Source organism: Culex pipiens, chromosome 2 (genome assembly GCF_016801865.2).
Source record: "Culex pipiens pallens isolate TS chromosome 2, TS_CPP_V2, whole genome shotgun sequence".
NCBI lineage: Eukaryota > Metazoa > Arthropoda > Insecta > Diptera > Culicidae > Culex > Culex pipiens.
In genome coordinates this window covers 184,453,204-184,466,380 of record NC_068938.1, presented here as the reverse complement: position 1 = coordinate 184,466,380, position 13,177 = coordinate 184,453,204, and the positions used below count along the sequence as shown (strand labels likewise).

Genomic DNA, 13,177 nt, shown 5'->3' with positions numbered 1-13,177 from the left:
AAAACATTCCACCGTGTCCGGCTGTGTATCACCTGTTTGACCTGTTGAAACAACTCCCAACGAGTTTTAATTCATGCAAAAAATAAACTAATCAGATTATGTCCAACGCGAACGCAAACTCAACCAAGAGAGAACCGTATCGCCAAGTCGTCACTGTTTGTTTTTGAATTCATTAGTCGAGAGGGGCGAACTTTATGCTAATGGGTCGAGGGACTCCGTAAAGTGAACCTGTGCGGAAATAATCACTTTTTCTTCCCGGGAAGCGCGTGAACCAGGAACTGTGAGCACGGGAATTTGCGTTGCAATTAATTACAATAAATTAAACCTTAATTCTTTTCAGTTACTCGTACGACTCGAAGCACATTTCACCCTACAGTTGTATCGCCCCTTAATCTCGCTTTCCAAGCCAATGATTTAATGAGAAATCTTTCTCTTTTCTCCCAGCAGCCCACCTGGCGGTTGTGGGGCGAGGAGCGCGAAAAGGACGCCATCTACACCGTGTACCTGAAGAAGGTCCGCTACCACCGGCCGACGCCGAGCGCCAGCAGTGTAAGTAAAAAAAAATCTTGAAAAACAAAATTTGTAAGTTTTAGACCACTTTCAAACATTTCGTAAGTATTACCTTGAGCCTTGAAGTACATCTCAGGGAGCAGCCTCCCCGGGCTGGAGTTAAGGTTAAGCTAAAAGGATAAACACTAATTGGACGAAGACGACGACGACGACGTCATGAGTAATACAAGTCTTGGTTGAATGGAGTAAAAGTGCCTTCCAGGTTTCAGCCGGTGTGGTTGTTTGAGGATGATGATAATGATGATGATGATGATGATGGCCAACGGTAATAAGTGTTGCGCTATGGCTGAAACTCTCAAGTCTTAAGATAACCCTCCGCTTGTCATTTTGCCGTTGTATCGTATCTAAAAGTGTTCAAAGACAAACTTAAGGGAAACTGGACGGAGTTTCTGCAAAGAAATACACTGAAAGGAGAAAACACACCACTTCTATGAGATTTTTTAATTTTTAAGTTTAAAAGTCAAATCAACGGTTGAATTTTTCAAAACCAACTACGAAAATCGATCCTCCAGAGTGGTTTTAAAAATAAAAATATTAAAAACGACATTTTTTGCCATCTTTTGTGAATTTTGGTCATTTTTATTTGAAAGACTTGGTTTTTAAGTATCGAAAATATTTTTTTGCCAAAATCTCGTAAAATTTCCGATAAATTAGCTTTTGACAGCATTTCAATGGGAAGTATGGGCTTGGGACCATCCATAAACCACGTGGACACTTAAGGGGGGGGGGGGGGGGGGTATGGCGATTGTCCATGATCCATACAAAAAAGTTTTTTTTTGTATGGACAATTGTCCACGAAGGGGAGGGGGGGGGGGGTAAAAGATTCCCAAAAAAGTGTCCACGTGGTTTATGGATGGTTCCCTTACAGATATAAGCTTAATTACATTGCTCATATTTTTTTCCATAGTGATAACCTGAATAGCAAATTAGGATACATCAATATAAAACGAATTGAATTGAAATGCTGTTAAAGGCAAACTGATAGGAAATTAGACGAACTTTCGACAAAAATATGTTCTTGTCTGAAAAATCAAGTCTTTCATGTAGGAATGGCAAAAAAACACAAAAGAATGGCGAAAATCCCTGTTTTTAAACATTTTCAATTTAGATCCGTCGTAATTTTACAATGATTGGACTTAAGACAAGGGTCAATATCGAGACTTTTTGTCTATAGAGTAGGGATGAAAATCGCTCCCGGACTTAAAAAAAAAAATCAGCGGATGATTTTTCTGATTTTCATTGTTAGCACCATTTAAATTGATTTATTTCGTTTTGTTTACAAACATTGTTCGTTTACGAACAGTGACAGGTCATTTTAGGTCGTGTGACATAACACCTCCAGACTCGAATCACGAAAAAAAAATCTTTGCCTTATTTCTGATTGTTGAGCTTAAGAATGACCCCTAAACTACTCTAGGGTGGTTTAGAATTTTTAAATCCAAGATGACGGTCAATATGGCGGTGACGAAATATTGAAAAAATGCGTTTTATTATTTAATAGGCAATCAACAACTCAAATTTGACTAAAATGGGGTCGCAGAACTCGAATTTGATGTTAAAAACAAGAAAAAGAAAAAAAACGTTTTTTTTTCGTTTGAGATTCGATTATTCGAAGTCCCATACAAACCTTCGAATAAACGAACTTCGGATAATCGAGGCTTCGAATAATCGAGTCTGGACTGAAGTAAAATCGATGTGAAGCTGAATAATCCCGGTGATTTTTTCAGTTTCTTCTTACCCAATTTTCGTGCGTGAGAGAGGATAGCCATTTTCCTTTTCGAATTTTTCTCTTGATGAGCGTCAAAAGGATTTTTTTGTTGAAATTTTTTCCATCGCAGCAAGTTTGTTGATCAATTTTTGTAAATTTTTAGGTTTAGACCACTTTTTAAAATCAACAATTTTAATGAATGATTTTAGTATTATTTTATGTTAACATTTATTTTCCTGAAACTTAATGAATTTGGTACATTATTCATACTTGTTTTTCTAATCAATGCCTCTTTAAGAGCGAGTCCACGAACAGGGCATACCCCTTTGTATGGGACGTCGTTTGGACCTCACCAATCTGCCTGAAATTTTCAGGGGTTATTTGTTCATATAAAACTAGCATCTGGCCAAAATATGAGCACTCTAGGTCAACGGGAAGTGGGGCAAATCGGGACACAAAGTTTGAAGGTTCAAAAACGTCAAAAATCTTAAACAAGCTATAACTTAGGCAAAATTCAATTTATTTTCAAAATTCAAAAAGCATCTAAAAGGGCTTAAAAAATGCGACAAAATGCAGGGTAGAACATCCCTATTGGTTTAATCTAAAGGGAGTTTTTGGCATTTTAGTGAGAAAATAGCATAATTTTCAAACTCAAATAAAAAAGTGTTCCATCCAGATATCAGCTCGGTTCGACCTGCAGCTTGTAGGGGACATCTGGGACTACCATCTGAGACTAAGAATATTAATAATATTTGTTTTTTTTTTTCAAATATGTATCTATCCATCCATCTTTAACATTATATTGTTAAATGTAAAATGATTTGCTCATATTCAAAAGTACTCAAAAATGGAATTTGATAACGGACATCTGTTTTCTTTACCAGAAAATTAAAAAAAGTGTCATGATTTAAGTTAAACAAAATGATCATTGGAATTACATTGGATTGGAATAGCTCATGTTTATAAGAATTGAAAAAAATTAAAAAATCCTTTAAAAAAAATTTAATCAGTGCTTTGTATTCAAAAAGTTTCAAACCCAATTCTTTTCCAAAAGCAACCATCTGCTCAGTTTTGAAAGGATAAAACTTTACAAAATATGTTTCGAGGATGTAATAAGTCAAATAAAATCTTGTTAAAAGTTAAAGTCAAGCTCCACATTTCGTCCAATGTTTTTTTTTTGTATTTTGATTAAATAAATTTGCAAAGTTTTATGAGGTTCTCCTGCTAAATAGTTTTTTCTAATTTAAAAATACTTCAAAATTTCCACGCACTAAACTTACTAAAATCACATTTTCTACAATCATTTATTTGTTAATTTTTTTAAGTTGCATGGTTCTTTTCAATGTGCAAAGAAGTTTTTTTGTAAAGCAAGCAAAATCTTCTTTTTTTGAATGAAATTGTTAATGAAAAAAGTAGTTTATACAACAAGTTGTAAAAAGCAGATTTTTTGAGCACGAGTACATTTATCGCCGAAAAAAATACATGTTTTACATCAAATGCTTACAACATTATTTGCATTTCCGAAACGCCTAATAATGAAATTTTATGTCAATCATCCATGTGTTATGTAAATATACCGTTGAAAAAAAAATGCTGCTTCTAATGATACAAGGTCATTTTTATTGTTGGGACTCAAAACCGTACCGAATTATGCTTTTTTCGATTCTAAATTCCTAAATTCTAAAATTTTTGTTGAGTACAATGAATTTGTTTGTGTCGTAGTAGGTGGTGGTAGACATCAACTTGTTATTTGATTTGTTTTACAAAATTTAAACAATAGTTTAAATATCAATAGATCATGATTTTTGGTATAAGACAAATAAGATTCACAAGCTGTTATTAAGTAGTAAAGGAATATTTACAGTTACAAGGAAAACAGAAATGAATTTAAACAGTAGGCTTTCCTAAACATTAATGAATATGTTTGATTTTTTAAAATTAAATATGATTTTTAATTTCTATACTTTGACTTGTTTACTAGTCTGGAATTTACTCTTCTTTTGTCGCAAATGGATTTAATTTTTTTTGCCTCAATATTTGTAAGTATCACAATTTTCCGGGAGTATCGACCAAATTTCCCGGGTATCCAGAGGACAAAAATGGTCTATTTCCCGTGATTTTTTTTCACGGAAATTTCCGCTCGTCACCCTCTATCAAAAAGTTATACTTTTGGATGTAAGGGCTGAAAAGTTATAGTTTCTCAGCACTAAAATGGGTTCTTTTCTGCAGTTGTATCGAAAAGTAATAATAATTTTCAATAGTGCTTTGATTAGAACGGAGAAATGACTAAACACATTGACTTAATATTCCATTTGTGGGGTTCATTTTCTTCAGCAGTTGTCAAATTTTGACAACTTGGTGGTTAAAACAATTAGTCAAAGAATCAGGTGTGTTATTATGAAAATAAATATAATCTGCAAATATATTTGATTTTTTCACAATTGCTTGTATGCTAGTTTTGCAGTCAGTGAAAACAGAGTTATTTATTTATTACGCAACCAACTCTATCTGACCCTAGCAATCATAATTCCCCTCCCCCATTCACAACCATTTGAACTTGTCACCAACAGCAACCACTAATCAGAGGTGACCAACAAGCGAAAAAAAATATATTCCCACAACCTTGCATTTTCAGCAACTCTCTCGTTTGCATCACACACAAACAGTGGGCCGGCTCGTTATCGCCGGCTGTCCACCTTTGCGCCGATGCTGTTGGGGGGTTTTGGAATGATAAATTTGGTAGGTGGACCTATTTTGGACCTAAGATGTTGACCTCTTTTTAGGTCATTCGATTTTTTGCTTATAAATTTAGTTCTTACCAAAATATCAAATGTGTTCAATAATCGGTACACTTACCCTAATTTTCAATCAAAAACCACAATTTAATAGCATCTTGGTCAACGCCAGAGCAAACTCTCACGTGCCATTTTAACGTGACAATGGCCCACCTGATTGACCACTAGTGCCATCACAGATAAAAATTGTTATGTTCAGCAAACTGCAAAATTTTATTTGACTTCAAGATTTTTTGATACCAACTTAGCATTAAATATGCAATGGAAATGGAAAGTTCTGTTTCCACTTTCCACCAATTCTATTTTTAAGGGCAATCTTATCTGGGGGATGCCATTTTCAATTAGACTCCATCCGGGGACACCGAAAATGGTTCAACCGATTATTAGCTCCTAAATGGACACCGCACACTAGGCAAGGCTGGCAACGTGCCGATTAGGGTTTATTGATTCGATTATAATGCAATTATCTCCAATGACCTGGTTTAATTTGTCCCCGGTGGTGAACCATTTGACGGTTTTAGGTCGAGCTTAAGTTCTAAACTATTAAAGTGGCCTCACGAACTTTTGAACTTTTATAGTCACGCAATCGATTCCGTCAATAATGAAACCTTTCTTTCTTCCACCTTCCAGCAAGACTCCGACGATGAGATCTCCCACCTGGAGTGGGAAACGGTCCGGGTGCGGTTCGTCAAGGCGGCCACCCTGTCCCGGCTGGTGGACGCCCTGACGACGGACGACGGCGAGCTGGAGAGTACGTTCGTGAACGTGTTTCTCACCACGTACCGGACCTTTTCGCAGCCGGAGAAGGTGCTCGAACTGCTGCTGAACCGGTACGAGCGGTTGCACTCGGAACCGGCGGCGCTGCTGCCGGCGTCGGAATCGCTGACCGATCAGCACAAGAAAACTCTAGGTGGGTATGCGGGTGGTGGATGCTTTGGAGATTGAATCTCAAATTCTGTTTTCGCTTCACAGTCTCCGTCCTTCACGTCTGGCTGGATGGATTCCCCGAGGACTGGGACACGGAAAACTTGCAAAGGCTTCTGGCGTTCACCTCGAAGCGGCTGCCAAACTCGGAAATCCACGTGAAAGCTTTACATAGGTAAGTGATCAACTCCCGTTCTTCAAAGAACTTCTTTTAGTGAGGACTGCTTCTCCTTCCAGGTATACGAATAGGTTAGATAAGTACAGTAGGATACCACCGCCGTTGCCATGGTCCAACGATTACCACGACCAGTTCGCGGACCAGTTCGGGGGCCTGTGCCTGACGCCGGCCTTCCGCGGGCCTCCGTCGCACCTGCTGAACTCGTACCGCTTCCCGAACATCCCCGTGAAGCACTTTGCCGAGCAGCTGACGCGGATGGACATGGAGCTGTTCAAGCGACTCGTCCCGCACCAGTGTCTCGGTTCGATCTGGTCCAACCGGGACAAGCACGAGTGCGGCTCGGTGCTGGCGACCGTGACGCAGTTCAACGCGGTTTCCTTCAGGGTCATTTCCAGTGTGCTGATTGAGCCCCGGTTGAAACCGCAGGTAGGCCTTACGAAATCCCTCACCTGAACCTTGTATCCACTAACGCTTGTCCCCTTTGTAGGAACGCGCCCTTCTCATCTCAACCTGGATCGACATCGCCCAGGAGTTGCGACTGCTGAAGAACTTCTCCTCCCTCAAAGCGATCATCTCCGGGCTCCAGTCGAACGCCGTCTATCGGCTGTCCAAAACCTGGGCCGTAATGCCACGGGAAAAGCTCGAACTGTACTCCGAGCTGGCCCGGATATTCTCCGAGGATAACAACGCGTGGGCCCAGCGGGAGGTCCTGATGCGCGAAGGAACTGCCAAGTTTGCCGATACGGTCGGCGAGAACGATCGCCACCTGCAGAAAGTGTTCCAGAAACAAAACACCCTCATCAGCCACGGCACGATCCCCTACCTCGGGACGTTCCTGACCGATCTAACCATGATTCATGCTGCCATCCCGGACACCCTGCAGGAGGGACTGATCAACTTTGACAAGCGGAGGAAAGAGTTTGAGGTGCTGGCGCAGATCAAGCTGCTGCAGGGGGCCGCCAATACGTACCACCTGCCGGAAGATCCGCTGTTTGATCGGTGGTTTGCCTCGCTGCTGGTGCTGGACGAGCGGGAAGCGCACACGCTGAGCTGTCAGCTGGAGTCGCCGCCGGAGCCGATCAGGAGGCCGGGCCACCAGGGACACAAGAAGAGCGACTCGATTGCGTCGAACAGCAGCAGTGGGGCGGGCTCGCAGTTTTACTGTGATATCAACAATGCGTCGAATCAGAGGTAGGGTTGGGGATGAATTTTGAGGTTTAATTTTTATGCTTTGGTATTCTTTGCTTTTGAAACATATATATTCTCATATATTTTTTAAAAAATTTACCCTTCATCTTCATCTTGCACACCTAATTTTGTGATCGATGTGTCGACTGGCTGCAAAATTTACCATTTAATTTAAAATTTTGAAAAAAAAAACCGATTTCTCTCTGAAATTCATAAATTATGAACAATCAACCTAAAATCAATACCGTAAACGATATTTTGAACACAATAACTAGTTTAAATTATCATTTATTACATTTTTTCTTTACTGCAATTTATTTAATTCCGTGTATTGTAGATATTGAATAAAATTAAACCTAACAAGTTTATTTTTTATTTTTTAATGTTTAATATTTGTTGAAAATATATTGAAAAAAATTTAGAAACAATCATAAACTTACTAAATATCAAAAAAGAAAAAAAATCTTCACAAGGTAGAGGTCAAACAATCGCAAATTGTCATTTAAAATAAATTGCTGTGTATATTTTTTTTAACTAACTCAAATAATTAACAAAACTATATACGTTTTTGAGTAATTCTTTACGTTTGTGCAAATCAACTATCTTTGTTTTTTTTTTGACGAAGAACTTCGTCTTAGGGCTCTATACAGGGTAGCAATCCAAAATTTCGCGAAGCGAAATGAAACCGAAAAATGAAACGCCTTCCCCAAGCAGAGGGGAAAATCTCAGAAGCAGCGCGGCCGACGGTTTTGATATAAATATAAACGCCACTCCCTCCACAGCATTAGTTTAGTCGGTGGTCTACCGCCGAAGCGAGAGAAGCTCAGCTCTTCTCGCGAGCGCCAGCCTTCTCGCTTCCCTACAAAACCACGGGAAATTTAAAGGCTGGCTTCAGTCGGTGGTCTACCACCGAAACGAGACGAGCTTAGCTCCTCTCGAAAGCGCCACCAGGTGGCGTTTCAGGAACTGGCCATCCCGCTTCCCTATAAAAAAGCAAGCGCCTCAAGGTGATGCCTTCTCTAAATACTACCTAGCCTTCCTCACATAAAGTTAAAAAATCAAGAATTCAGCTAAATGTTTCTTTATTCGTTCTTCGTCATTTTGGTTATGCCTGTTACATTACCACTGCACCTTTTTTGTTTGGATGAAACTTTTTCCATTTTCTGAACGATTTGGTGTCTTTGGCAAAGTTTTAGGTTATGATTAAGACGAAGAAATAGGTTTATGGAAAAAATCTTGATTCTATATTTAACTTTTATGGCCATTGCAAATGATATTTCAAGCTTCAAAAATTTCTCAAGATTAAAAATAAAGTCAAGGGCAAAAAATGTTGAAAATTTAAATTTTCAATGGAAAAACTTTTGAAATTAATTCATTTTTAAAATTCAGGGACCACAGACGAAAAAAGACATAAAACTTAAGGAAAACAAATATTCCGTAAATTCATGATTATTTTGCAAGCTTTTGATTGTAGCGTAATTGTAATAAATGTATAAAGATTTTTTTTTGAATTTTTTTCGTTCACGATTTTCAAAAAGGACTTGAGCTTTGGACTTAAAAATTTAGTTTTTTGCTCCCCTCCTCGACTTTGACCAGTGCCGAGGGACAAAAACATGAAATACCAGCCTTATCAGAAATGTTCAATTCACAAGATGGGAATTTTAAACCCTTGATTTTTTTTAAATATGTTGTCATTTGCGCTAGAGTTTAGGATGGCGCAAAAATAAAAAAAAAATCGGATGCAAAAAAAAATTTGCTATCGAAAATATTTTTTCAAATTTTTCGAGAAAGTGCACAGTTTTCAAGTTAAAGGCATTTATAGGTGAAATTTTTTTTCGAAAAATTATCACTTTTTTGCTATTTAAAAATACTTCCTGAAGGTTTATCAATCCCGAAAAAAAATTTTTTTGAGCACATTTCCTATCACTTTGATTTTTTAACATTGTTGAGGACTGGTGGTTGCTGAGAAACATTGTCATCTTGTCAGCACTCATTTTTAAATTCGTCATATCTCAAAAAATACTGATTGTTAAAAAACGAAACGTTTATGAAATTTTCGTTTCTATAAAAATTAATTCAAAATTTGAATACCTAATCAAACATTTGAAAAATTCCAAATAATGTGTGTGTTAAGCCCTTTCAAAATGTTACTTTTTCTTATTGAAAATCAGATTTATTTTAATAAATCTATTTATTTTTTTTATCAAAGTCAATTAAAAAAATTGGATTTTTTTTAACGTGTGCCTTTTTTCTAAAAAGTCGTAATCGAAACCGACAACTTTTCAGAAAACACCAAATCGATCCCAAGAAACACATTTTCGAATATCCACTTGCCCATGTTGTATGACCGGCTCACAAAATTAAATGGAACCTTGCATGGAATTTATTGATGATGCATGGACAAGGTTCATCAAAATAAAAAAAAAATACAAAATTCATAAACAAAATGAAAAAATGCCGAATTCTGGAGAAAAAACTCATTTTTGAAAAAAAAAAAAACAGGGTTTTAATATTTGTGTCAAATGTCAGCAATTTTCACAAAATAAATTTGAAGCGTTTGTTTTGTTTTCAATCTTAAAAAAGTTTACAAAACTACGTTCAGTGAAAGTACACAGTAAAAAATTGATAAATTTTGGAAGGTGTAATTTTGAAAGCATGAATATTACCACTTTTATGATATAGTTTTACCTCAATTTAGACTGAAAAAGTGACATTACACCATAATAATGATATAAATACACAATTTTTCATAGGTGGAAAATTATACACTTTTTTCTAACATATAAGATCTACCCCCTTCCAAGATGTAATATTACCATGATTGTAAACTGGGAACAGTAAAGTTCCGATGACACAATATGCAGCAATTATTAAATTATACGAAATTTCGCAAATATTTGGGGAGTTATTGTTTTTTTAAGCTCAAATTAATCATAAAATTACGTATTTTTTTTAAGAAATACAAACATTTTAAAAATTACGTGGTTTTAACAAAATGACAGTATTTTAGAAATAAAAACTAAAAAAAAGGATTTTTTTTGAGTGAATAATTTGATTGTTTTTGGAAACTTCGGATAATCGAATGAGATTTTTCTTTGCGATGTCTTATTTTTGATTGCAAAGCTCAACGAGCCCGTGAACTTAACTAGAGTGATTTAGGATTTTTAAATCCTTGGTGGTGGCCAAAATGGCGATGAAGAATTAATGAAAAAATGCATTTTGTAATTTAATGGGCAACCAACTACTCAGATTTGACTAAATGTGGTCGCATAACTCGATTTTTTTAAGTTTATGTCTGTACCAGCCGGCCCCTTTAAAATTGGTCTGAAATCAGGGGGCGAAAATATAATTTTAATGCAATTTGATGCCTAATAATCGGAAAACAATATTAAATGCCTTATTCTGTATTGGTAATCATATTTAGCATATTTGGACTGGCTTAAAAATATTTTGAATTTTTATGAAATTCCGATTAGATAATCTTTCGACCTATGCAAACTTTCGGATTATCGAGTCTGGACTGTATTAGGATAGGGTTTGATTGCAAACATCACGTGTTCTCGCAAATTTACGAAAAAAGTATATTTAATTTTGATCTGCCAAATTAAAAAAAAAACGAAGGTCATTCACATGCAAATTCTAAAATAAAATACAAACTGACATTCGAGTTAACACCACTCTTCACTTACAGCTACAGCTCCCGCAACAACTCCCTGGACCGGGACGTGACCCCACCGAACGCGTCGATCCTGTCCGCCGCCAGCAGCGTGTCGTCCCTGTCGATGGAATCGACCACCTCGAGCAGTCAAAAGTCCAACAACCACCTAAACGGATCTGGCCTCATCCGGACGCCGCAATCCAACCGGGCCCACCACAACGGCAGCAACTCGTCGTCCGCCACGAAAAACGGCCACGACGTGCCGATCATCAACGGCCAGCTGAAGGACGATTCGCCGCTGAAGAAGAGTTCGCCCGATTTCTACATCATTAAAGTTACCTTCGAGACGGACCAGGTCGAGCTGGACGGAATCGTGCTGTACAAAAGTATTATGCTGGGCAACAACGAGCGCACGCCCCAGGTCATCCGGAACGCGATGCTCAAGCTGGGCCTGGAGGGTGATCCGGAGCGGTACACGCTGTCCCAGGTGCTGCCGGACAAGGAGCTGCTGTTGCCCAACAATGCCAACGTGTACTACGCTGTCAATACGGCGTACAACCTTAACTTTATCTTGAGGCCAAAAAAGGACGGAGAGAGTGGGCGGTAGGCGCGAGTTTTCGTGCAAACAAAGGGAAAAACCATTTAATTCTGTGTAAATATATTTATTTATGAAAACCCCGTTCTCGAATGTTAGGAATCTCAAGGTCAACAGATATTTATCGGAACCAATCGTGACTCGAAGTTCTTTACAAACAAATCTTAAACCTTAACCAGATTTTAGCCACGAGGAGCGTAATTGTGCAGATAAGTTTTAGACCCTTATACTATACAACAACAACAACACATACACTAGAATGTACTAACAAAAGGACTTGAAAGGCGTAACAACATCACAAGAGAAATCTAGAAGAGAAAACAATATCATGTATTATCACACACACACATCACACACGAAGAGTACTGAAAACGCAGGAGCTTTGTAAACCTACTGACTAAACACACCTAATGAACCCTCGGAATTGTGAACCAACAACACTGTTGAACTCGTTTTTAGTGAATTGATAGGATTCGACCGAGTCCTAGACCGTGTAGACAGTAGACTAATAGGAGTAGTAGGAAGTGAAGGAATTTATACCTGGAAAATATAGTTCCACTGGAATGGTAATCTAAACAAAAAAGTTTATTTATTTCACTAATGTTTTGAAGAAGTCTCGTGGGGGAGACATTGGTATACAGCGTTGAATGAATCATAACTGTTTGTTTATGTTTGCCAATTTTGGCAATTTTGGCAATTTTGTCATTTTTGGCAATTTTGTCATTTATGTCATTTTTGACATTTTTGTCATTTTTGTCATTTTTGTCATTTTTGTCATTTTTGTCATTATTGTAATTTTTGTCATTTTTGACATTTTTGACATTATTGACAATTTTGACAATTTTGACAATTTTGACAATTTTGACAATTTTGACAATTTTGACAATTTTGATAATTTTGACAACTTTGACAATTTTGACAATTTTGACAATTTTGACAATTTTGACAATTTTGACAATTTTGACAATTTTGACAATTTTGACAATTTTGACAATTTTGACAATTTTGACAATTTTGACAATTTTGACAATTTTGACAATTTTGACAATTTTGACAATTTTGACAATTTTGACAATTTTGACAATTTTGACAATTTTGACAATTTTGACAATTTTGACAATATTGACAATTTTGACAATTTTGACAATATTGACAATTTTGACAATTTTGACAATTTTGACAATTTTGACAATTTTGACAATTTTGACAATTTTGACAATTTTGACAATTTTGACAATTTTGACAATTTTGACAATTTTGACAATTTTGACAATTTTGACAATTTTGACAATTTTGACAATTTTGACAATTTTGACAATTTTGACAATTTTGACAATTTTGTCAATTTTGACAATTTTGACAATTTTGACAATTTTGACAATTTTGACAATTTTGACAATTTTGACAATTTTGACAATTTTGACAATTTTGACAATTTTGACAATTTTGACAATTTTGACAATTTTGACAATTTTGACAATTTTGACAATTTTGACAATTTTGACAATTTTGACAATTTTGACAATTTTGACAATTTTGACAATTTTGACAATTTTGACAA

At 36.8% G+C, this 13,177-nt stretch overlaps 1 protein-coding gene across 7 annotated transcripts in view; it reads left to right on the top strand.

Moving 5' to 3' along the window:
* Nucleotides 1-12,205, top strand: part of LOC120415429 (ral guanine nucleotide dissociation stimulator-like 1) — a 106,423-nt gene extending 94,218 nt beyond the window's left edge. For 2 of the 7 annotated variants that reach the window (XM_039576976.2, XM_039576978.2), the window contains 6 exons: nt 448-549; nt 5,704-5,983; nt 6,046-6,172; nt 6,235-6,601; nt 6,663-7,366; nt 11,055-12,201. In XM_039576976.2, the coding sequence (XP_039432910.1) occupies nt 448-549; nt 5,704-5,983; nt 6,046-6,172; nt 6,235-6,601; nt 6,663-7,366; nt 11,055-11,628 (2,154 nt within the window). In that variant the 3' untranslated portion in view covers nt 11,629-12,201. Of the gene's footprint in view, nt 1-444; nt 550-5,703; nt 5,984-6,045; nt 6,173-6,234; nt 6,602-6,662; nt 7,367-11,054 lie in introns of all 7 variants that reach the window. The other 5 variants (XM_039576971.2, XM_039576977.2, XM_039576975.2 and 2 more) reach the window with 4 other exon arrangements.
* The last annotated feature ends 972 nt before the right edge of the window (nt 12,206-13,177 follow it).